Genomic DNA, 24,393 nt, shown 5'->3' on the forward strand with positions numbered 1-24,393 from the left:
CCAGGGTCTTAGTATATAGTGTTTATGTGCAAGTTTGCTGATACTGTATAAAATCCAAATGCATACTAACGAATATCAGAAAAAGATGTACAAAAAATAGTGAATTTTACAATCCAGGGTTTTGACTCTAGGATGGGTCCAAATTAGTGATATATACTACTCAAAATTTAATAAGGATCACTGGGTTATATGTGTGTAATTTACCACTAACATAACAAAAGACATAAATTTGACTCAGAAACGTGTTTACCCAGGTTATGAATGAAAATTCATGAACGGCATGAACTTTTATCAATACGGAATGCTTGAAATCTAATAACAACACCAAAAGGCATTTCATTACAAAAAGTTAACAGCAAACCAGAGAAAGAATTACACAGTTTTTGGGGATAGTCCATCATTACTCTTTGTCGATGAAGTGTCAATACCGGGTATGGCCTCCCCTTGCATCAATGACGGCTTGACAACGTCGAGCCATGCTGTCAATAAGCACCCGGATGTTTCCAATGGGAAGGTTGTTCCACTCTTCCACGAGGGCGTTTCCGAGCTCTGCCAAAGTCGTGGGTTGTGCTCCACGGCGTGAAAGGGCAACCTGCAGCATGTTCCATACATGCTCAATCGGGTTCAAGTCCGGCGAGAGCGCTGGCCAGTCCATACGGACAATTGTCTCCTGCTGAAGGTACTGCTCCACCACCCTGGCGCGATGAGGACGGGCGTTATCATCCATCAGGATGAACTCAGGGCCAACAGCACCAGCGGTGGGTCTGACGTAAACATCGAGGATCTCATCCCGGTACCGCACCCCTGTCATTGTTCCTCTCTCCAGGACATGAAGATCTGTTCTTCCATCCCTGCTGATTCCACCCCAGACCATGATGGAACCACCACCATAACGGTCATGTTCACTGATGTTGGCATCATGGAAACGTTCACGTTGTCGTCGCCACACCCGGTGCCTCCTGTCTGTAAAGTCCAAACAATACCTGGACTCATCGGTGAACAGAACTTGAACCCAATCGTTCTGTGTCCAAGTGACATGATCTTCTGCCCAGTCCAATCGCTTCCGTCGGTGTCGAACAGTCACAGGGACTCGAACACATGCCCTTCTCGAGTTGAGACCTGCATTGTGAAGCCGATTCCGTATCGTCTGAGTGGACACATTCACCCCCGAGGCGTTCAGGAGGTCGTTACGTAGGCTGGTTGCTGTCCAGAAGGGATGGCGTCGTGCCTGAAGAGCCACAAAATGGTCTTGACGTTGGGTTGTCGACCTCTGACGACCATCCCCATGTCAGTGTGCTGCAGTACCAAAAGTTTGCTGTTGGTTCCAGGCACTGTTTACAACGCTCTGGCTGACGTTTAGTGCATTTGCAACGTCACGTTGAGAATAGCCAGCGTCAAGCATTCCAATACATCTGCCCAGTTGTTCTGTCGTCAGGCGACGCCTTACACGTTGAGGGGGCATTGTGTTGATAAACGTAGTGTAAACACTCAAGTGAGTTTGAAATTTTAGAATCAGACACCGATGCCTGAGTGAAAATCGTGCAATGGTAGCAAAAGCATAAACTGTGATGAGAAACGCATTTCCCATGGCATGAAATGCACGTGCAAGTTTGTTGAAGACGTTTTTGATTTCACTTGGACACAATATTGCCAGTTATGCAGTTATTAATTTTTTAAACATAAAAATATCTATGATCCTTATCAAATTTTGAGTAGTATATATTTTCTGTCAGCTGTTAGACGAGGTCAGTAAATTATGTGTGTGTAAATTGTTCATTTAATAAATGTGTAAACTTTCAACCATTGTTCTTCTTTAATTCAATTCTTTATTTGAAAATTAACAAAAAGGAATACACAAGGAATACAAAACCAATATCAAAACGTTCACACCCTATCTCCTCAGATTTTCCCACCTACCCAGCTTAACCTCCACACCTGACCAGCTTGACCGCCCCAGGTGGCCTGCTGGCCACCTGGCCAGCTGCTTGACCCCACACTGACCCGTCTATAAAACACCGCACTCCAAACTACACTCCGCTGACCTCCCTATAAAACCTCCACTCAAAACTGCACTCAGTTGACCTCCCTATCGGGACGCCTTATACTACTGGCGTGGCACGCTAAATAACCCTCGCTGCTCAATGGCCGTAAGCGTCGAGCATAGGCCTAAATTTGAAGCCCTTCACCGGTCTTGGTGACGTCTCCATATGAGTGAAAAATCCTCGAGCGAGACGTTAAGCAAGATACAATCAATCAAAATCATGAACTTTCAGATGGGCTCAATTGCCCTTAAAGACATTTATGACCCCTTTTAAAGGTTCTATGTCTTTTACTTCATTGTATTATAGTCTTTTATCAGTTTTGTTTCATTCCAATACCCTTTATTCAATTATTAGAGAGGTCTGAAAAGTGGTCCCACCGTTTGTTGGCCCCAGGTGGTACCCATACAGCCCCAAACTGAGGGCGGAAACTGATAGTCCTAAGGATCCACTTCCTTGTCTGCATACTCCTTTTGTGGACTCTTACAATTTTTCAGTTATCTGGTGGCGCCCAGTTTTTATTGGTGGAAGAGAGAACCCAGTTACAATAGACCTGGGAAGAGACCACCGACCTTCCGAAAGTAAACTGGGAAACTTTCTCACTTACCGGCGCGAGCAGGATTCGAACCAGCGCCGACAGAGGTAAGAGGCAGTGTGATTTTGAGTGCGATGCTCTAACCACTCGGCCACGAGTATATTTTTGAAAAATTATCTATTTTGATTTATATATGTTACTTTTTAGTTTTCCGTCTGAAACTCGCAGTAGTTTGATGAACTTTCTTATTGGCTGCTAGCTTCTATGACCTTATTGGCTGCTGGTTAGTGGCTGCTAGATTCAGCCTAGTCAGTTTGCTAGTTTGCTGCAGAACTGTAAAACTCTTGGAAAGACAAAGAGCTGCAGTTCTGCAGCTAATCAGCTTTGATATAATTGAAATATATTTTGCAATCGTGACCTTATCAGACCTAGAATTTGTTACATAAAATTCATTATACCGTTCTAACAGCTTTGCACAGGGTATAATTCGACGTTCACATTTACCAATGCTGTGACAGTAATAAACCTTTCCCGATTGTTATACCCACATTTTCTAAAGAAAGTTCGGGTTTATTATTTGGTCCGTCCGTCTGTCTGTCACTTTTATCTTCCCCAAACTCCTCTTTTGTAATAACCAATTAATCTTTTGGAATATGATAGGTGGTGTCCTGTAGATGTGCAATAAGGTTTCGGAATTTTCAATTTTACCCTGGGGTAAATTATTTTTTCCCTTAAAAAACCCAACAAAAAAAACCCACACAACAAAAAAAAAACAAAAACAAAACAACAAAAACAAACGTGGTTCCATGAACTCTTACATTTTAAGCAGTTGCCAAGTCATCTTTTGGAAGATGATAGGTGGTGTCCTGTAGATGTGCAATACTTTTTTGGAATTTTCATTTTCAATGTAGGGCCAAATGGGGAGGAGGGTGTCACAAAAAGACTTTTTTCGACCTAACCCCCCCCCCCCCAAAAAAAACCTGGTTCCCAGAACTCCATTTTAAGCGGCAGTCAAAGATTATAGTAGTACCCTTTAACATGTTTAAATTAGCTGCAGAACTGTAGCTCTCCGAAAAAAATTATGTTGACAGACCGGTCTGTCAACATATTTTTTTTTCGGAGAACTACAGTTCTGCAGCTATCTTTAAATGTGCAACAAGTTTTTGGAATTTTCTTTTTCAATTTGAGGGGCAATTGGGGGTGGAAAAACGACGAACAAAAACCTGGTGCTCAGTGTATTGTGTCATGTAAACCTGATATGTGTAATAGTTAAAGATATCGGTATCACGATGATCACACCAAGACGTATAAAATACTAAAGGAAAAATAAAAACAACAAACAAAAACCATGAACACCATAAACATGTAACTTTTAATCAATAAATAATTTCAATGGGATCGATTGCAAAATCTAAAGTGAATTAGAAAAAAGAAATGAACTTCTATATTAATGAATAATTGTCATAAATATTTGGATTAGTTTAAGCGTAAAGTTTTAAGTGTCACTACAGCAGTAAACACACGTGTGTAATACGATTGAGAAAATATATGAAGAATGATAAAGTAGATACTTACTAGTATTGTTTAAATTCATAAAATAATCAACACTTATATTTACATACGTTAGTCAGAATACACAACACTTGTTCAAAGAGTTGTCAGTCATAGCAACAAATTAAACCATCCTATGTTTATTGTACATTTAGTTCCTTTTGTGGGGAAATCAGGTCTTAGGTTTTGGTCACAAGGGGATGTGTCAATTTATGAAAGTGTAGTACGCGGGATGTCATCAGAGAGGTGACCGAGATACACGGCACCCTTGACTACCGCTAATCCCGCCTCCTCTGGCACAATGACAGTTTTCTGCTCGAAGTTCTTTTTGATTGCGTCCTGGACCAGATGACATTCTGAAAGGCCTCCGACCATAACGATGATGTCTACATCTCTACCAACGTCCTCTTCGAACAACTCGTCAATATGTTTGACAATGCTGTCAATAGTTTTCTTGAAAAAACCCCTAAAATATTTGTTTTCCCATTTAAGTTTTCCTGCAGTGTATTTCACATTATTTCTGTGTAATTCATTTTTGTCAATAACCTCTCTGAAATCTATGACATTGTGTAGTTTTTCGCATAAGTGGATAAAGGGCATTGGTATCGGAATTGATGTACTTCCATCCCTATAGGAATTTGCTTTTCTTTTCTTTGCCTCAAAATATCTCGTCATATCAAGATAACCTTCCATGCATTCTTCCTTGAAATCTTTTATAACTCTTTCTCCCACCAATTCCGTCAAAAATGTCATGAACATATCATTCACAGATTTTCCTCCCCATGGTCCCCAACTTGCCATAAGAATTTTTTCCGAATTGCTGTCTGCGCTTTTCTGATGAACCGTTATATGCGCTGTGTCACCTGTAAATGAAATCTGGTATACAAATAGTGATTTTTAGTAAAGCATTCAACTTTTATGATCACTCGTCTATACAGAAAAGACCATCGACTGATTGAAACACCCTTATAGAATTAAGATCGATCGTTACAACAAAATGTTATTTAATGGCTTGTTAAAACATTTCTTATGAAGTATGATTTCCATTAAGAGTAGTACAAGCTTTCATTTATTTTATATGATTTCTTTAGTGTTTTTCCCCAGAATGATAAACATGTGTGATGTTTGCAAATAAGAGAGTTTGCTCTGATTTGATGCATGCTCAAGATCAATATAGCGGTCTTTTCTACAGCTAGGGTTTACAAACTGGACTGAAACAGCAAGAGCTGCGCAAGATAGGAAAAACTGGAAAATGCGTGTTAGAGGCCCTATTCTCCAGGAGGAGAAAAGGAGTAGATTGAAGGCCTCATTGGCTCTAAAATGTTTCTAGAATTTAAACAGAAATATCTGAAATCATTTGTATAAAATCAGCAGAAGATTTTATAACTTCTTTAGCAATACTTGAACTCAACGGGGTCCCGAGGTCAACCACCATGAACTTTGTGCCAGGTTTGACGACTCCCAAAACCGCAGATGACGTGTCTTCTTTAGCGATGTGCAAGTACTGGCAGTAGATAGATGCCGCCTCTGGTTCCAGCGCTATGATCAAATGCTCGTTTTTAATTCCTGCCTGTGAAAATACAACAAGAGGCCCATGGACCACATCGCTCACACGAGTCACCTTGGTCCTGCTGTTTTTCAGCTATTACGATTTTCAAAAGATTTTTCTGCAATCTTCATTTCCATGAAAAATTTTGAACCCATAATATGACCCCAATCTAGCCCCATAGGGTCACGATATAATCATTATAACAAGGTCACAAGATAAAAAAATCATGGTATGAAATGTAAGGTCTTGCCATAAGGATCTTTTCACAAGATATTACCTAGGTTAAATGTTCTTAGAAGTAGATCAAAATCCAGGGTCAATGTTACAAGGTCAAAGATTTTGGTACCAAAAGAAAGGTCTTGTCACAAGGAACGCAAACATGAAAAATGTATTACTCGCCATTCAAAATCATGAGGAAGGTTAAAGTTTTGGTAAAAATTCTAATTTGGGTCAAACTTCAAGGTCACATGGTCAAACACCATGGCATCAAATGATATTCCTTGCCATAAGGAATCTTTACACTAAGTAAAAAACCCTACCTTAAATAGTTCAGGGATATTGTCTAGATATGGCTTTCTTAAAAGTAGGTCAAACTCAAAGGTCAAGGTCACAAGGTCAAAAAACTTTGATACGAAAAGAAAGGTCTTGACCCAAGGAATAAAAATATGAAAATTGAGAGCCCTATCACTCACCATTCAAAAGTTATGAGCATGATTTAAGTTTCAGACAGGCAGGACAAAACAATAACACCCCCGACTTTAGTCATGGAAACAATACAGATAAAAAAAAGTTTAATACTAGTAATGGAAATAAATAATGACGACCTTTTTGCACTTGAAATACGAAAAAATTCACGATATGAATTTTGAGAGTTTAAAAGGACATATTACAATGTAGGAGTAATGTCATTTTCTAAAATTTCACATAATTGTCAATGTCTTGGAAATAAAAAAGTGAGGGTTAGAGATTTATTGATTTATTGACAAAAATACTGAATTTTTATGCAAAATTTCGTGTTAATAAATTCAAACTTTTTTGTAGAATCGGTGTTCTGTTTGGAAAAAAATATATCAACCAAATTAATAAATTACAACATTTGAACTAGTTCCAAGTCTCAACTACTTGTATCATAAATTATAAACAACAGAATCAAAGGTCAATAAGATGATCTTCTTAAAACAGTCAAATTATATCAAGACAAGAGATATACATATATATACAAAATTACAATCTACAGCTGGACAAGTCTATCGTTATTTTTCTTTATTGTAATGAACAAATGACTTCATACGCATTCAATCCATAAATTCGTGTTTGTAAGCAAACGTAAACGTAAACGTTTCGCGTTATAATGGATGATTTTCGCGTTATAACGCGAAGCTACGCATTTATTCGCGAAAGTTACGCGTTAATTCGCAAAAGCTTCGCGTTATAACACGAAAGTTATGCTTTATAACGCAAAAAATAAAAAAAAAACTAAATTCACATAGTTTTCACCAAAACCCCCCTAAAACTAAATATGATGAATGTTGAAATTAATGGCATTTATCAACAATTGTATTTAATTCTGGGGCAGGCGCGGTAACTCTTGCAGCCTTGTTAACCTTAAAGCTTTAGCCGCAAACGTATTTAAGACTAAGAATATAAAGCGCATTGCCTGTGCAATCAAAGCCTGAACCGAACCCGATTCAATCATTGACGGTTTCACGCTTGATCAAGGAGGACGCCATAAACTTGTGATTGATTGATTAAATATTGTTTAACGTCCCTCTCGAGAATATTTCACTCATATGGAGACGTCACCACTGCCGGTGAAGGGCTGCAAAATTTAGGCTTATGCTCGGCGCTTACGGCCTTTGAGCAGGGAGGGATCTTTATCGTGCCACACCTGCTGTGACACGGGGCCTCGGTTTTTGCGGTCTCATCCGAAGGACTGCCCCATTTAGTTACCTCCTACGACAAGCAAGGGGTACTGAGGACCTATTCTAACCCGGATCATTTGCTAATTGCATTATGTGTTTAACATTGACAGTGGGGATTTTGGTAAAGATTTTAATTTGTTCTGAAGTCACAATCTGGGAAGGGGGTAGGCGGAACTCGGGAATTACCACGAATCAGAATCTCGCTTAAATGTCTGGCTCTAAACTCTGTATTCCATCCTCATTACTGGGGGGAGTTTACCTTAGGGGCCGGCTTGACCCTTGTGGTACCAAGGGCAATTTTTGGGCTTATCCCTGTATATGGTACCCGGGGAGGCAGGATAGTGAGGACCTGAGCCAATACTTGATTTCCTTTTCACATGTGGTATTCTCTCTTGTTATGGTACCAGGAGGTCTCGCTCATCACGGTCACCCGTGGGTGCGCCTTTTGCCAGTTGATGGAGACACTTGTTGATTCTCTGGTTTCCGCCTGGGGAACTTATAGATTATATAAGTGGATTGTGACACATAATCGCCACAAAAAATTGTAATATTCATGTTTTTCATTAAAGTTTTGTAATTTATACTATTTGTCACGTTCATTTCTGCATCTGGAATTAATGTTGAAATTAATCGAACATGTAAAAACATACCTGTATAAATAACGCTCTGTATACCCTTTCTACTGTTTGTTCACAAATGAAAGTGTACATTAAAACTATTAAATGTAATATTACTGTGGTTTTTAACAGTCATTTGTCGTTTTTCTTTTTTCACAAAAAAATTAATCTATGTCGTATGATAGAAACTTACTGGAATTTTTACCCTCCCTCCCCCTAACTATTTGAATTTAGATTTTTATCCGACATCGACCTTTTGATCTCGCCTCCTTAATTCATGTATAATCCCATATCAGACTTTGATCTTCTATTATGCCCCCCCCCCCCCCCCTATTCCTGGAGCTCCTGAATTGAACAAACTTACACTACTTGAAAATGCTTACATGTCAATATGACTAATCATTGATCTGCTGTTCTTGAGAAGATTTTTAAAAACGTTTCCCTATTCCCATATAAGACTTAGATATGACCCCATCCTACCCCGGAGTCACTATTTTAACTTCAATCTACACTACCTGGGAATACTTGCATATTAATATGAATATTCATGGCAGTATTGTTATTGAGAAGATTTTCCCTATATATTTCTATACAAAACTGTTATCCCCTATAATGACTTCATCCTACCCCCTGGGACCACAATTTGAACAAATATGAATCTGTACTACCTGGGGATGTTTGCATATCAATGATTAATCATGACCCTATTGTTCTTGTGAAGATTTGTAAAGATTTATCTTATATATCCCCGCGTAAATATTGATCCCTTGCTGTGGCCCTATCCTACCCCGGGAGACATGATTTGAACAAACTGAAATTTACACTGTGTCAGGAAGCTTTTATGCAATATTCAACATTTTTGATCCAGTGGTTCTTGAGAAGATTTGTTAAATTACCCCACCCTATTTTTGCATTTCCTTGATTATTTCCCCTTTGAAATGAGCATGGCCCTTCATTTGAATTAACTTGAATCCCATTCACTCAAGGATGATTTGTGCCAAGTTTGATTGAAATTGATCTGATGGTTCTCGAGAAGAAGATATGTTAACGATGCCACAAAATTATTTACTAATTCTTAATCATCTCCACTTCAAAAAGGATGCAACACTTCATTTGAACAAAACCCAAGCATGCTTTGTGGCAAGTTTGGCTGAAATTAGCCTTGCGGTTCTTGAGAAGACGTCGAAAATGTTAAAAGTATACGGACGGACTGACGCCAGACAAAATGTGATCAGAACAGCTCACTTGAGTTGCATTTCAATCTTGGTATATGATGCTGGTCCAGAGAGACGAAACTCTTTACATTTATATCAAGATTTTTACGGCTAAGTGTATTGCAGGTACTATCATAAAGTTTGTTTTCAATGCTTTTGTTCTTGGATATATATACTACTCAAAATTTGATAAGGATCACTAGGTTATATGTGTGTAATTTACCACTAACATAACAAAAGACATCAATTTTACTCAGAAACGTGTTTACTCAGGTTATGAATGAAAACTCATGAACGGCATGAACTTTTATCAATACGGAATGCTTGAAATCTGATAACAACACCAAAAGGCATTTCATTACAAAAAGTTAACAGCAAACCAGAGAAAGAATTACACAGTTTTTGGGGATAGTCCATCATTACACTTAGTCGATGAAGTGTCAATACCGGGTATGGCCTCCCCTTGCATCAATGACGGCTTGACAACGTCGAGCCATCCTGTCAATAAGCACCCGGATGTTTCCAATGGGAAGGTTGTTCCACTCTTCCACGAGGGCGTTTCCGAGCTCTGCCAAAGTCGTGGGTTGTGCTCCACGGCGTGAAAGGGCAACCTGCAGCATGTTCCATACATGCTCAATCGGGTTCAAGTCCGGCAAGAGCGCTGGCCGGTCCATACGGACAATTGTCTCCTGCTGAAGGTACTGCTCCACCACCCTGGCGCGATGAGGACGGGCGTTATCATCCACCAGGATGAACTCAGGGCCAACAGCACCAGCGTAGGGTCTGACGTAAACATCGAGGATCTCATCCCGGTACCACACCCCGTCATTGTTCCTCTCTCCAGGACATGAAGATCTGTTCTTCCATCCCTGCTGATTCCACCCCAGACCATGATAGAACCACCACCATAACGGTCATGTTCACTGATGTTGGCATCATGGAAACGTTCACGTTGTCGTCGCCACACTCGGTGCCTCCTGTCTGTAAAGTCCAAACAATACTTGGACTCATCGGTGAACAGAACTTGAACCCAATCGTTCTGTGTCCAAGTGACATGATCTTCAGCCCAGTCCAATCGCTCCCGCCGGTGTCGAACAGTCAGAAGGACTCGAACACATGCCCTTCTCGAGTTGAGACCTGCATTGTGAAGCCGATTCCGTATCGTCTGAGTGGACACATTCACCCCCGAGGCGTTCAGGAGGTCGTTACGTAGGCTAGTTGCTGTCCGGAAGGGATGGCGTCGTGCCTGAAGAGCCACAAAATGGTCTTGACGTTGGGTTGTCGACCTCTGACGACCACCCCCATGTCGGTGTGCTGCTGTACCAAAAGTTTGCTGTCGGTTCCAGGCCCTGTTTACAACGCTCTTGCTGACGTTTAATGCATTTGCAACGTCACGCTGTGAATAGCCAGCGTCAAGCATTCCAATATATCTGCCCAGTTGTTCTGTCGTCAGGCGACGCCTTACGCGTTGAGGGGGCATTGTGTTGATAAACGTAGTGTAAACACTCAAGTGAGTTTGAAATTTTAGAAAGAATCAGACACCGATGCCTGAGTGAAAATCGTGCAATGGTAGTAAAAGCATAAACTAAATTTTGAGTAGTATATATACATACATGTCCTTCACCGCCCGATTACCAACCTTAAAAAAATGAATACAGAGTAGAAGAAATTTTATCTGAATGTCAACCGTGATAAATGTGAAACTTTAAAATCAGCATCTCCTCATTAGATATCCAAATTTCATTCTGTAAATTTATATTAGACATTAAGTCCCATAAATCTCGTTATAATCAGTCAAATGTGACGAGGCTTGAACTTGATCTGTAAGCATACATGGGAGAATCGAAAAACAAATGTTTGCTTTCTTAATTAAAGCAATGTGAAATTCGAAGGCGAACAGACATTCGCAGAGAAAAATAATACTAGTTTTAAACTATAATTGCCGATAGGAGGAAAAAATAAATCATGACATATTTGTCAAGCCAATGGAATTGATACTATGTATGCACTGGGTGAAAGAATTAAAATGACCTCAATTGCAGCTTCCCTCATGAACACCTTGGCTTTGTCTCCCCATGTCGCTGGCACAGTCAACACATACTGAATGTCATCGTCCTTTATGTCTATACACGCGGTCTGTAGTTTTGCATAGAAGTGACTTTTTAGGTATCTGATGCAGTGCATAAAAACCACACTAGCCTCCAGACTTCTGCCGTCATGTGCCTGGCATAACATATGCCGATTTACAGACTATATTAAAGAGAATGAATGAATATAAATTATAACCAGAAAACTGACACGGTTAGCAAGGGCCCCGCTGAGGGTTATTAGAGGAAAGTGACATCTGTATTTGATATAGCAATGTTTGGGGCTGGTAAATATGTTAGAATTAATAATATTCAAAGATACATTGGAATGCAAATTTGTGAAAAAGGAATCATGAAGCATATTTATGAGAGACTGATGAAAATTTAAATTACTTCTGTTTGACACACACTCATCCACTCAAACACAACAAAAGTGCAACTAAATCCCATTGTAATAGGGGATTCAAAATGGATAAATGGTACAAAATATGGTACGAAGCAGTTTCACTTTGCAACCGGATATAAGAAATTTAATTTCGTATTCCGATCCCAATCGAGAGTTGTTGACTGGGAATGACGTGTTAATTAAATATACATGTAACATCAAGCATTTTTTATATCACATTTAAAAAACCCAAAGATATACACATACACAATGTTGTAGAGTTATTTTTTTGGGGGGTGAATTTTTCATATCAATACAATACATATCGTAATTCAAATTGAATTATCTCCCTTAGACAGTGGTAAATAGATACAGTCATAATAAGAAAGATGATGACATACAAACGGACAGTCAAATTGACATGATCACAAAATGTATAGGTGTCTTCCTCTTATTGTAAATTTTTTCTGTACAAAATTTGAAAACTGTACGATAAAAACTGTTTAAGTTATCGTGTCACAAAGAAAGTGTTGACGGACAGACGGACGGACAATGTGATTACTATAGGGACTCCCGCATTTCATGTGGGGCCCTAATTAGAAAGCATGTGGGTTTTCGTTTGATTATTCCCAATGATTTGCTGCAATCTTGGAAATAAAGTCATTGAGTGGTTAAACAACTTCTCTAGTCAAACTAGCATATTATGCTTTTAAGATTTGTACATTGTATTTGTGATAGCATACATTTAATTTCTAGAAGTTTCTCTACGTCTTAGTTACTTAAATAGTTAAAAAAATTAAGTTAATTTAATCTAGTCAAGGATTAATTGAAACTGATTGAAAGATACCCAATGGAATTTATGACACAAAGTAGACCATGCAAGGATCTATTTCAACATAATCCAAGTAAACGCAATAAAAATGACAAAATATAGTCGTACTGCGGATGTCAGAATGTAAGGTTTCACAAACAGAGTTGTGGACTTGTGGCACCAAAAGAGGTTTGTGTTCAAAAACAAGGACAAAACAAAATGTGAAAAAATGAGCTAAGAAACTGTCCAGAAATATTGTTATAAATGCCAAAAGAAAATTCACTTTAATGTAATGTCTGTACCAAGAACTTGACCTTACGGCAGATATGATGTTCCATACAGATAGAAAAAGGGGACTTTTGATGAAAAGGTGAAAATAACGAACAATGATCAATTTCATAGATCCTATAAAGAATACGAAATTGAGAGTAGGGCCAAACGGATCCCTAGAAACATCAGAGGTGGGATAATGTGGCTAGACGTAACAATTAATTCCCTGTTGACCGGTCACACCTGTCACGAGCCCTATATCTTGATCAGATAAATGGAGTAAACCGCAGTTAAAATCAATATGTAAAGAACTGCCAAACAGTTTGTTGTTTGATTTAGTTTGATTTCGTTTTTGTTTGATTTACTTCTCGTCGAGAATTTTCACTCATATTGAGACGTCACCAGCTATCGTGAATAGTCCTAACAGCTGGTACAAATACCCCAAAAGCATTTGACCTAATGACAGACTGTATTAGCATTGTAATGAGCACAGAATTTGCATACTGCTAACTTTGAGCGAAACAGTTGAAGCCCCTTTAACATCAACTTATTTGTTTCAGTTTAAAAATTGATAATATGCAGAATATGCTTCCGCGTATCGAATCATTTGACAGTTATAATATGCAGGTGATAATGTAATATTCCTACAAAAATATGGGAAGTCGACGATGGAGAAGCGGATATCATTCCCTTTGTCACAAAGTTGAGCTTCTATTTTTCCGTTAATGTGTATGTTCAATAAACTATCCAAATATGAAGCAGATTTGGAAGACTATGTGTTGTCTTTTATTTCGTGTTCACTTGGATATATCGAATCGATTATAAATAATACAAAGGAATCTAGATATTTATTTATATTTATAAATATCAAAAATATGTTACTAGTATTTCTGCTACAAACACAAATTAAACATTAAAGGTGCTACTCTGGGATGTCGAAACACAATATTAATCTGTAATGTGTCATCCTTTGCTTTGTAGAATTAGCTACAGAGCTGTATATATAGATCGTTTTAGATCAAAATTCACTCATATACTTACATCCCCATGAAGTTCACTCTTATACTTACTTCCTCATGAAGAATCACTTTAAACCCTTGAAAAAAATAATAGTCTTCATGCTTGTTATCCTCTTTTATATATGAATATTCGTCTTCAGCTTCATATCCAAACAAAACTACCGAGTAGTCCTTTCTCAGGAGCAGACATGTAGGAGTCTTATTAGTAATTGACTGTCTTACTTGCCAAAAGGGTGTCATTACTTTATTCCATGTACTTTGGAAAGAGAATGCATATCCGGAATATGCGGTCCCGATGTCAATGGCAGCGACCACAAGCTTGCTACATTTGCTGGAAATATTGGAGTCCATTTTGATTTGCTGAATTGGAGCACTACACTGTCATCAAGAAAATAGTTGTATGCTTTGTAACTTTAATTAAATAGAAACCTAAACTAAGAAAACTTTCAATCGCATAATGATAATAATATTGTTCTTAGATTCTGTAGACACATAAGATATCATAATCACATGAGGCGAACTTATCGCCACAGGTAAATTACGGGAAAATGTAATGCTTGGGTACAATGATAGCTGTATATTTTTGAGGCGGAAACGTAATGATTTTTTGCAGAAAAGTAAAAAAAAAAATATTTTTCAAAATTTGCTGAAAAGTAATACGGCCAGCCTTTCACATTTCACTCAGAATAGCATAAAGGTTCTTGCTAGCAGCCTTGACTAATAAAACAAGGGTACAATGTATCACATACTGTATTCGACGTGTTGCATGAGTCCCATTCACATCTTGGAGAGGACGTTAATCACCGCATAAACTAACTGAACAGTGTCCAGGTTAGAAGTTATTTTAAATAAACAGAAATTTGACTTGAAACATTTATAAAGACTAGAAGTGTGTTTCAAGTCAATCTAATTAGATTGGTTTCAATTAAGAAAAAAATCTAGATGGAAAACATATTAAGTAAAAAATATTTTGTGCGTGAGGGATTCGAACCCAGTCGTTTAAAGGTCTTAGGAGACGATTTTCAACCCCAAAAAAAATTTGTTTTGCACGGAAATGTGTTCTTTTTTAATTACTTAACATATGTAAATGATTAAGTCATTCAGAAAAAAAATCGTAAGGTAAGAGACGCTACAGATCGTAAAATGTTGCTGTGGTATGAAGTATCAAAATAGTACATGTATGATGTCTTACCTCCCTTGCTTGATGACGCCAAAAGAGATCAGCTTGACGCAAAGGTTTTTATACTAACAACTGCCGGGTTTAGCCATCAAAATGTTCAATGTGCTTGCATTAAACTGTAATGTAGCAAGTCAGTCGTTTCAATGAAAGATGAAAATAACGAACAGTGATCAATCTCATAACTCCTACAAGCAATACAAAATAGATAGTTGGGCAAACACGGACCTCTGGACACACCAGAGGTGGGATCAGGTGCCTAGGAGGAGTAAGCATCCCCTATCGACCGGTCACACCCGCCGTGAGCCCTATATCCTGATCAGGTAAACGGAGTTATCCGCAGTCAAAATCAGTGTGCCAAGAACGGCTTAACAATCGGTATGAAACACGTCAGACAGCATTTGACCCTATGATAGGTTGTATTGACGAACTAGATCGTTATAACGACCATAGAATTTGCAAAATGCTGACTTCAATCGAGACTGTTGAAACCCCTGTACTTTTGTCCAAAGGATCAACGTTCAGAAAGACCTGGGTGTGAAATCAACATCGAGAACACAGAACTCGAAGTAGTCCGAAATATCTGATGTTTTCCTAGCATTTTTATGATTTTGATATTTAGAGTGCCAGGAAAACGTCAGAACCGGCGCTATTACGTAAACTGGAAATTTCACCGCCTCCAGCTAAAGGAGGCATTCTCCGGCCGATTTTAAATACTTGCGAGCTGAATTCGATGTTAATAACTCATAACTAATCAATAAAACGATGCTTCTAGTCTATTTAATCTAGCAAATCACCTCAAAGTAATTGCAACAGAAACAAATTCGATGGAATTTAATGAACAAACGCGTGCTTAACAGCATAAAAAAAATCGGACAATGGGGAAATATTTCATGTTTGAGTTAACCATCGATATTTTGTGGTGTTTACGGCATGCCGTACACGTAAAGGGGAGTAACTCAACTATGAAAGTCATCGGAATAAACATATACACAACGATCTAAGGTACATGTGATAAAAAACAACAACACCTAACAGCTGTTTAATCGCGATTTCTTATTTCTTATTATTATTTTTTTGATACCTTATAATTATATACATACAATATTGCTCAGCATCTCACATTCTTTGCCGACTTCAATTCCCGGGGAACTTTCGGAACAAAGCTTCAAAAAATATTTTGATTGACACTTTACTGAATTAATTTTAATTATGGAACACAATATTTATTTTAGAAATTATAATTAATCAATTATAATAAAATAAGATATCTTCTCCCCCTCTTTCTTTAACGATGCTACGTGCCTGATTCATTGTGCTTTTAATTCTAGGTGTTCGTTGTTTTTAAAACAGATTACTACGAAAGCCCAGAAGGCTCATTCGAGATTCGAAATTCAAAATATGAGATTCGAAATTCAAAATACGAGATTCGAAATTCAAAATCCAAATTAACCAATCAAAATGTAGGTCACAATAGATTAAAGGTTAAAGGGTACATGGATATAAACTTAGAATATGACGGGAAGCTTATTCTTCTAATATGTTTATCAAACAACGAAACATTTCCTCTAAAACTATAAATGTTTTGATGTATGCTTAGCATGCAGGCAGGTCCGTAGAAAGCGGGAAAGGAGGCAGACAGAAAACTTGTTCCAGCTGCTCCCACATATTAATTCTGCACTGTATGTGATAACCAGGTCAAATAATGACGAATACACATCATGATATACTTTAAAGTGAAATCGTATATGAAGCCTACCGTATTAACCGAAGATACCCCTTCAACAATTGATTCTAGTTTGATTTTTTTCAGTTATCTGCAGTGTATATATAAAGAATGGAGGAAATTCGAACCATGAATATATATTTATCTCGGATCTATGTTGTATCTTTTTACATTTTTTAGGCTCCAGGAAGCTTAACCACGTGCGTGATAACGGCAGAATACTAATCTATCCACGTTTTAAAAATTATCTTATGCACTGATTCATATTATATCAGCCTACGTACCACAGGAACTGGTAATTTTGTCTGTAATATAATAATAGTAGGGGTCTATACTATATCACCTCCTAATATTTATTAGGGGGTGATATAGTATAGAACCCTACTATTACTCTTACGGACAAAATTACCGGCTCCTGAGATTATACATACTTGAACATACAACATACATTTACAAATACATGGGACAAGCTATTTTTTTTAAAATGTGGATAAATTAGTGTTCTGTGGTAATGAATAATGACGCACGTAGTTAAGTTTCATGAAACATAAAAATATATATATAAAAAGATACAACATAGATGGGAGAGAAATAAGTATTCATGGTTCGAATTTCCTCTAGTATTTACACCCAGGCGCATATAAAAAATAAACGGATGAGGAAGATATTTGTACAGGCATCTGAAGTATGGACACTACTACCAACACCCTCTTCTGATTTTTTCTGCGACGATAAATTCTCCGAAATTTGTGGATTCCTTGTCGATCCCATCCCTATTTCGATTTATATATAATCGTTTCACGCATTTTGTAGGCTTTAGAGATTGGCCTTCTACCGGTATAATAGAATACAATTTGTTATACCAATAGAAGGCTAGGCCAATCTCTAAAGCTTACAAAAAGCGTGAAACGATTATATAAATCGAAATTGGTATCAGATAGACAAGAAATCCACACATTTCAGAGAAATTATCGCCGCAAAAAAAAAAAATCAGAAAAAGCGGGATGGGTGTTGGTTGTAGTGTCGCTACTTCAGGTGCCTGTGGATATTTGGTCAAACATTAAAATGGGTGGTTTGTTCCCAGTTAGTTTTCCTCTCCCCTCCCCCTTTTTGAAATTGCCGGCCGGCTACGGGTCTGGTGGATAAACACTTGATAATTAATACCGGTAATTACATTATAAATTTTCCTTCATACATGTAGTTCACAGGTGTTTGGGTTCGCCCCCCCCCCCCCCTCCTCCGGTCAAATAAGCTACATGAGTTATACATGTTTGTTGAACATCTCTTTAATGAATATCAACAATATCTTGCATACCCCAAAAGTCCAAAATAAATCAAAATAAGCCCCTTTTAATAAATTTATACCATCACAGGGTATTAAGGGTATTCAATAAAAAGGCTTATTTTGAATTATTTTGGCCTTTTGGGGTAGACAAGACATTGTGACATGCATCAGAGAAATTTTGAACAAAAATAATTAAATCAACTCAAGTAGGCTATTCGGGTGGGGGTGGGGGTGGGGGGCTGAACCCATGCGCCTGTGTCATTGTTAACTCAAACATGTACAGTTATCTTCATGTAAAATAAATTATAATATGATCATTCAAGCAGAAAAAAAGGTATGCGGGTAAACCTATAAATTAATCTAAAATCAGAATCCACTGCTACGGGGTGTCATCAGTTAATTTTATTCATATAACCTTGATTCCATTTCAGTTAAAGTGTACTATTTGAGGTGTATTCGACCTGGTTCCACCCCCTCCTCGCTTTCTATGAACCTGACTTTCTACAGGCCTGTTTGTATATAATGACATGATTTATAATGTCAAAACATTGCCCATAATATGAATCAGTGGGATAAGATAATTTTCAAAACATGGATAGATTATTTTTCTGTCGTAATGACACATGTAGTTAAGCTTCCTGGACCCTAAAAAATTGTAAAAAGAACATAGATCGGAGAGAAATATTTATTCATGGTTCGAATTTCCTCCATTGTTTAAATATAATAGATAAGTACTTGACCCAAACACCCACAGCTGTCTGCATGCTAAGCATACATCATAACATTTATAGTTTTAAAAGAAATGTTTCGTTGTTTGGTAAACATATTAGAAGAATAAGCTTCTTGTCATATTTTAAGTTTATATGCACGTACTCTCTACCCTTTAATCTATTGTGACCAACATTTTGATTAGTTAATTTGGATTTTGAATTTCGAATCTCGTATTCTGAATTTCGAAACTCGTATTTTGAATTTCGAATCTCGAATGAGCCTTCTGGGCTTTCGTAGATTACTTCTGAAATTCTCGTTATTAATTGCACAATAATTTGGACTAAACGTCAAATACAGCTATATTCCCCATCCCCCTTTCCGCAACTCGACAATTTTACGAAGTGCACGTATTAAAATTTTCTTATAAAATCGAAGAAACTGAAGCTTATTTTGTCATAGATATAGTATAAACTGTTAAAACTCAGCTTGATAAAGAATTTGGTTGCGCAAGCTTTACTATACACTGTTTGTTAATACTATTTATGTTAAACTTAGGACCGGAATAGTCAGCGCGCCCCCCAACTTCCGGTGTAAGGGGAGTAACTGCAAAAATATAGGGCATTAACAGACCACTTTTGAAGGGGCACTTGTTTTGTGTTAACAGTTTATTCTAATGTATAAATCTTCATATGGTAACTCATATATGCCTAATGGAGAGAAAAAAGTATTTTCTTCCAAAATCCAGTTTTTAGCGATTTTTATTGGCAAATGAAGGTTTCAGCCCAAAATTTGAGCGTAACAATCGGCATGAAACATGTTAGACATCATTCGACCCAATGATAGGTTGTATTGGCAAGCTAGATCGTTATAACGACCATAGAATTTGCGAAATGCTGATTTTAAACGAGACATTTGGAACCCCTGCACCATCAACTTGTTTGTCAGTAGCCTGCCTCGATTTAAAAACTGATCATACGCAAAACAAGCTGTTGCATATCGAATCAGTTGAGAGATATAAACACCATATGCAGGTGATAATGGAATATTGCTACATAATTATGGGAAGTTGACGATGGAGAAGCTGAAATCATCCCGTTTGTCATAAAGTTGAGTTGTTAGTTTGCCGTTAATATCTACTCTCAATAAAACATCTAAATATGAAGCAGAAGTGCACGACTCTGTGGTGTCTTTTATTTCGAGTTTACGGGGATATATCGAATCCACATGCATATGAATGAAAATTATTATTGTTAATAGATAATACGTCGTTGATCTATCTAAATGTCGAATTGAAGGCCACAGCAAGAATTGTTTTCTTCTCACGCAGAAGTTTTTGAATAAATTCTGCTTCATAGGAATATATAAACAGGTCAGCTAACAAGGGAGCACAATTCGTGTCCATGGGAATTCCAACAGACTGTTGAAAGACCTTATCACGAAAGACTACGAAAATATTGTCAATGAGGAACTCAAGCATATTTTTTATTTCAACTTCAGAGTACTTGTGCGTGGAATCAGATTGGTGTTTAAGAATGTAATTTTTTAATGACTTATCACTGCATATAGACATTTCCGTTTTCCATTTTTGTTGAAGAAGCAACTATGATGTCAAAAAGTCTAGTCTTTAATTCATCGTGAGGAGTGGTCGTGTAAAGTGTTGAACGTCAAACCATTTGATATTGATTGAGAAAATTTTACGATTTCAAATTTATTAAAAGTTCTTTAGAATATTTTAGAATCCACTAAAATGAATCATGATATGGTGTCCCATATCATATTCTAGACAGGTTACATTTGTTCGTACTAGTATCTACACTTATACATAGATGAGTCATTCACTTTGCAGTCTAGATATGATAATTTGATCTGTACTTGTAATCAAACCTTTTTGATTGATACATACGCACATATGTATGTTAGAGGGGCTATATCATGCATGCATGAAAAGATGCAAATAATACTAATGATGAAATTAAAAGTTCAACAACCTTCTTTTTAAAAAAAGGAAAACTCTGACAATATTTATACTCTGGTATACACGTAGAAATATACTGCATATACATTGTAGAAAGAAAACTTGATTTAAAACGCATCCGATTTATCAAATTTGAGATCAAAACAAAACACAAAGGCACCTAGCCATCACAATATTTTGAAAATATCGAAAAGGATTTTGTATGGAGTTTCAGGTTTTGTAGGGTTTTTTTCACCCAAAACACGACATTTGGACTTAAAGTTATAGCTTTCATATTCCCATTTTCACTAATCTTTTTATCTGTGTTACAGGATATGGTGACTTGTCCAAATATGATACATAATGTACAAATCAAAGAGTTTATATTGAAACAGTTTCCAATTTTTCATTAATAAATGGTGTTTTAGCCTCAAAATAACTGGTTTCTCATCAATATCTTTTTCTAAAGTTTCAGTCACATAACCTTATACAGGTAAACTTCGGTATCTCAAACAGCGATATGTCGAATACCACGGATGTCTCGAAGTGAGTCGACGGTCCCGGCTAGTTTTACTATATTCATGATTTAAGAAGAAAAAAACAACCTGTATCTCGAACACGGAAATCTAGGATATCTGGCTTATCTCGAAGTAGATTTACTGTCCCAAGTGCTAAAAACACATGCGTTATCTCGAAGTCCAAGAAGTTTCTCGCTTCATTGACTTCACACCCCGTTGTGCTAATTTTACGGTCTTTTGGATGTTTCTGTTAGGTCTAGCACGGGCTTCAAGATTGATGAATTGTATAAGTATTTTAAAGAATTAAATAAAGCAACCATACAGAAGAATCACATAATAATGAAATAAAAGCAATTCAAATCGGAGAAATAAACCACAACTTAAATCAACATATATCACAAGATGAAATATTAAAAGCTATCAATAAATCAAAAAATAACAAAACTTCTGGTGAAGATCATAGAAAGAATGAAGACATAAAGTCGTCAATACACATTATGCTTCCACTATATGAAAAATTATTCAACATAATTTTTAGTACTGGTAAACTACCAGAATGTTGGGAAACATTATTCCGATTTACAAAAACAAAGGGGAGAAAAATGATCCCCAGAACTATAGACCTATTACCATTTTAAGCTGTGTTGGTAAACTTTTTACATCGATACTGAACGATAGATTGAACATATTTGCAGAAGAATACGAAATACAACATGAAAATCAAGCAGGATTCAGAAAACAATATTCAACTACCGATCATTTATTTTCAATACACACTTTATCGGAATTACTGAAATTGAAAAAGAAAAAACTTTATTGTGCATTCATCGATTTTGAAAAAAGCATTTGACAATGTATGGCGGAAAGGTCTAAACTTTGTGCAAACAATATCAATGGACACATGTATAATGTTATTACAAATATGTATAATCATATTAAGTCAAGAATAGTACATGGTAATGAGATTTCAATTTTTTTTTAAAATCGTGAAAATGGTGTTAGACAAGGGGAAAATTTGTCTTCATTCTTATTTTCAATATATTTAAATGACATGCAAGACTTTTTTCAGCACAATATTGTTGATGGTTTACCTACGGTATCTGAAATGTTTGAACAACATTTGAATTTGTACTTTAGATTGTTTGCATTATTATATGCCGATGACACTGTCTTGATAGCTGAATCTGCAGAACAATTACAGGTCCAAATTGATGATTTTTATAAATATTGCGAAAAATGGAATTTAAAGATAAACGTTGACAAAACAGAAATCTTGATAATCAGTAAGGGTAATCCAAAACGGAATCATACTTTTGTTTGTGGCGACAAAAACATTGAAATTTTTGACGACATTAACTACCTGGGTATCGTATTTAACACATCAGGATCATTCAAAAAAGCCAAACAAAAACAAGTAGAAAAAGCCAATAAAGCAGTTTATGACATTCTTAAAAAAGGACATTTGCATAACCTATCAATACAGTGTCAGTTAGATTTATTTGATAAAATTGTTCAACCCATCTTATTATACGGCTGTGAGGTGTGGGGATTTTCAAATAATGCAATTATAGAAAGAGTCCACCTTAAATTTTGCAAATTATTATTGAAATTAAAACAATCTACTCCCGACTGCATGGTGTACGGTGAACTTGGCCGACATCCCATGCACATACAAATATAAACGCGTATTATCTCATTTTGGCACAAAATTGCACTTAGTAAAGAAACAACAATAGCGAATCTCCTGTTAAAGCTGGGTAATAATGTTACAAACCAATACGCAAAAGGGGCTTTCAGATTTTGGAACGCAGTTCACAGTTCACTATTCGCAATTCAATAGTGAACTGCATTCCAGAACGCAATTCGCAATTCAAATTTCTATATGCATAAAACAACACCACACCGGAGTTATAAGGATGGGGTGCCAGTTACCAACCCCAAACACTGTGAAGAAATGGTGATGGTAATCTCTCTAGTTACGTAGATCCGCCCCTCCAATTTTTATGCATAACGCATTACACTTAGTGAATAAACATCGGTTTCGGAATCATCGAAGACCCCTACCCCGGGAACTGAAATTTTTGTGGTAGGGTATTAGTGGTCCTCTCCCACCACTATGAAGAAATGGTGATGTTACTCTCTTTAGTTACGGAGATCCGCTCCTCCGACATTTTTAAATAACGCATTACACTTAGTGAATAAACATCGGGTTGGGAATCATCGAAGACCCCTACCCCGGGGACTGAAATTTTGGGGGTAGGGCATTAGTGGTCCTTTCCTAACACTATGAAGAAATGGTGATGTTACTCTCTCTAGTTACGGAGACCCGCCCCTCCAATTTTTATGCCTTATGCTTTAAATTAAGTGAATAAACATCGGGTTCCAAATCATCGAAGACCCCTACCCCGGGGACTGAAATTTTTGTGGAAGGGTATTAGTGGTCCTCTCCCACTACTGTGAAGAAATGGTGATGTTACTCTCTCTAGTTACGGAGATCCGCCCCTCCAATTTTTATGCATAATTCTTTACACTAAGTGAATAAACATAGGGTTCCCAATCATCGATGAACCCTACCCCGGGAACTGAAAGTTTTGTGGAAGGGTATTAGTGGTCCTCTCCCACCACTGTGAAGAATTGGTGATGTTACTCTCTCTAGTTCCGGAGATCCGCCCCTCCAATTTTTATGCATAATGCTTTACACTAAGTGAATAAATATCGGGTTCGGAATCATCGAAGTCCCCTACCCTGGGGACTGAAATTTTGGGAGAAGGGTGTTAGTTGTCCTCTCCCACCACTATGAAGAAATGGTGATGTTACTCTCTCTAGTTACGGAGATCCGCCCCTCCATTTTTTATGCACAACCCATTACACTAAGTGAATAAACATCGGGTTCGGAATCATCGAAGACCTCTACCCCAGGTACTGAAATTTTAGTGGAAGGGTATTAGGGATCCTCTCCCACCACTATGAAGAAATGGTGATGTTATTTTTTCTGGTTACGGAGATTCGCTCCTCCAATTTTT

The 24,393-nt window shown here is 37.2% G+C and overlaps 1 protein-coding gene across 10 annotated transcripts in view; it reads right to left on the reverse strand.

The window, feature by feature from the left end:
• Positions 1–3,934: 3,934 nt before the first annotated feature.
• The window catches only part of LOC130046408 (heat shock 70 kDa protein 12A-like), a 30,654-nt gene continuing 10,195 nt past the window's right edge, over positions 3,935–24,393 (reverse strand). The window contains exons 2-7 of one of the 10 annotated variants that reach the window (XR_008800617.1): positions 15,192–15,295; positions 14,051–14,377; positions 11,459–11,677; positions 7,856–11,066; positions 5,527–5,695; positions 3,935–4,988 (exon numbers count right to left, since the gene is read on the reverse strand). Coding sequence is in view for 7 of the 10 variants with exons in the window: in XM_056156694.1 (XP_056012669.1) it covers positions 4,336–4,988; positions 5,527–5,695; positions 11,459–11,677; positions 14,051–14,350 (1,341 nt within the window). In the remaining 3 variants the exon portion in view is untranslated. Of the gene's footprint in view, positions 4,989–5,526; positions 11,067–11,458; positions 11,678–11,907; positions 14,378–15,191; positions 15,296–16,279; positions 16,341–24,393 lie in introns of those variants that run through there. The other 9 variants (XR_008800618.1, XM_056156694.1, XR_008800616.1 and 6 more) reach the window with 9 other exon arrangements.

The sequence above is a fragment of the Ostrea edulis genome, chromosome 2 (assembly GCF_947568905.1).
Source record: "Ostrea edulis chromosome 2, xbOstEdul1.1, whole genome shotgun sequence".
NCBI lineage: Eukaryota > Metazoa > Mollusca > Bivalvia > Ostreida > Ostreidae > Ostrea > Ostrea edulis.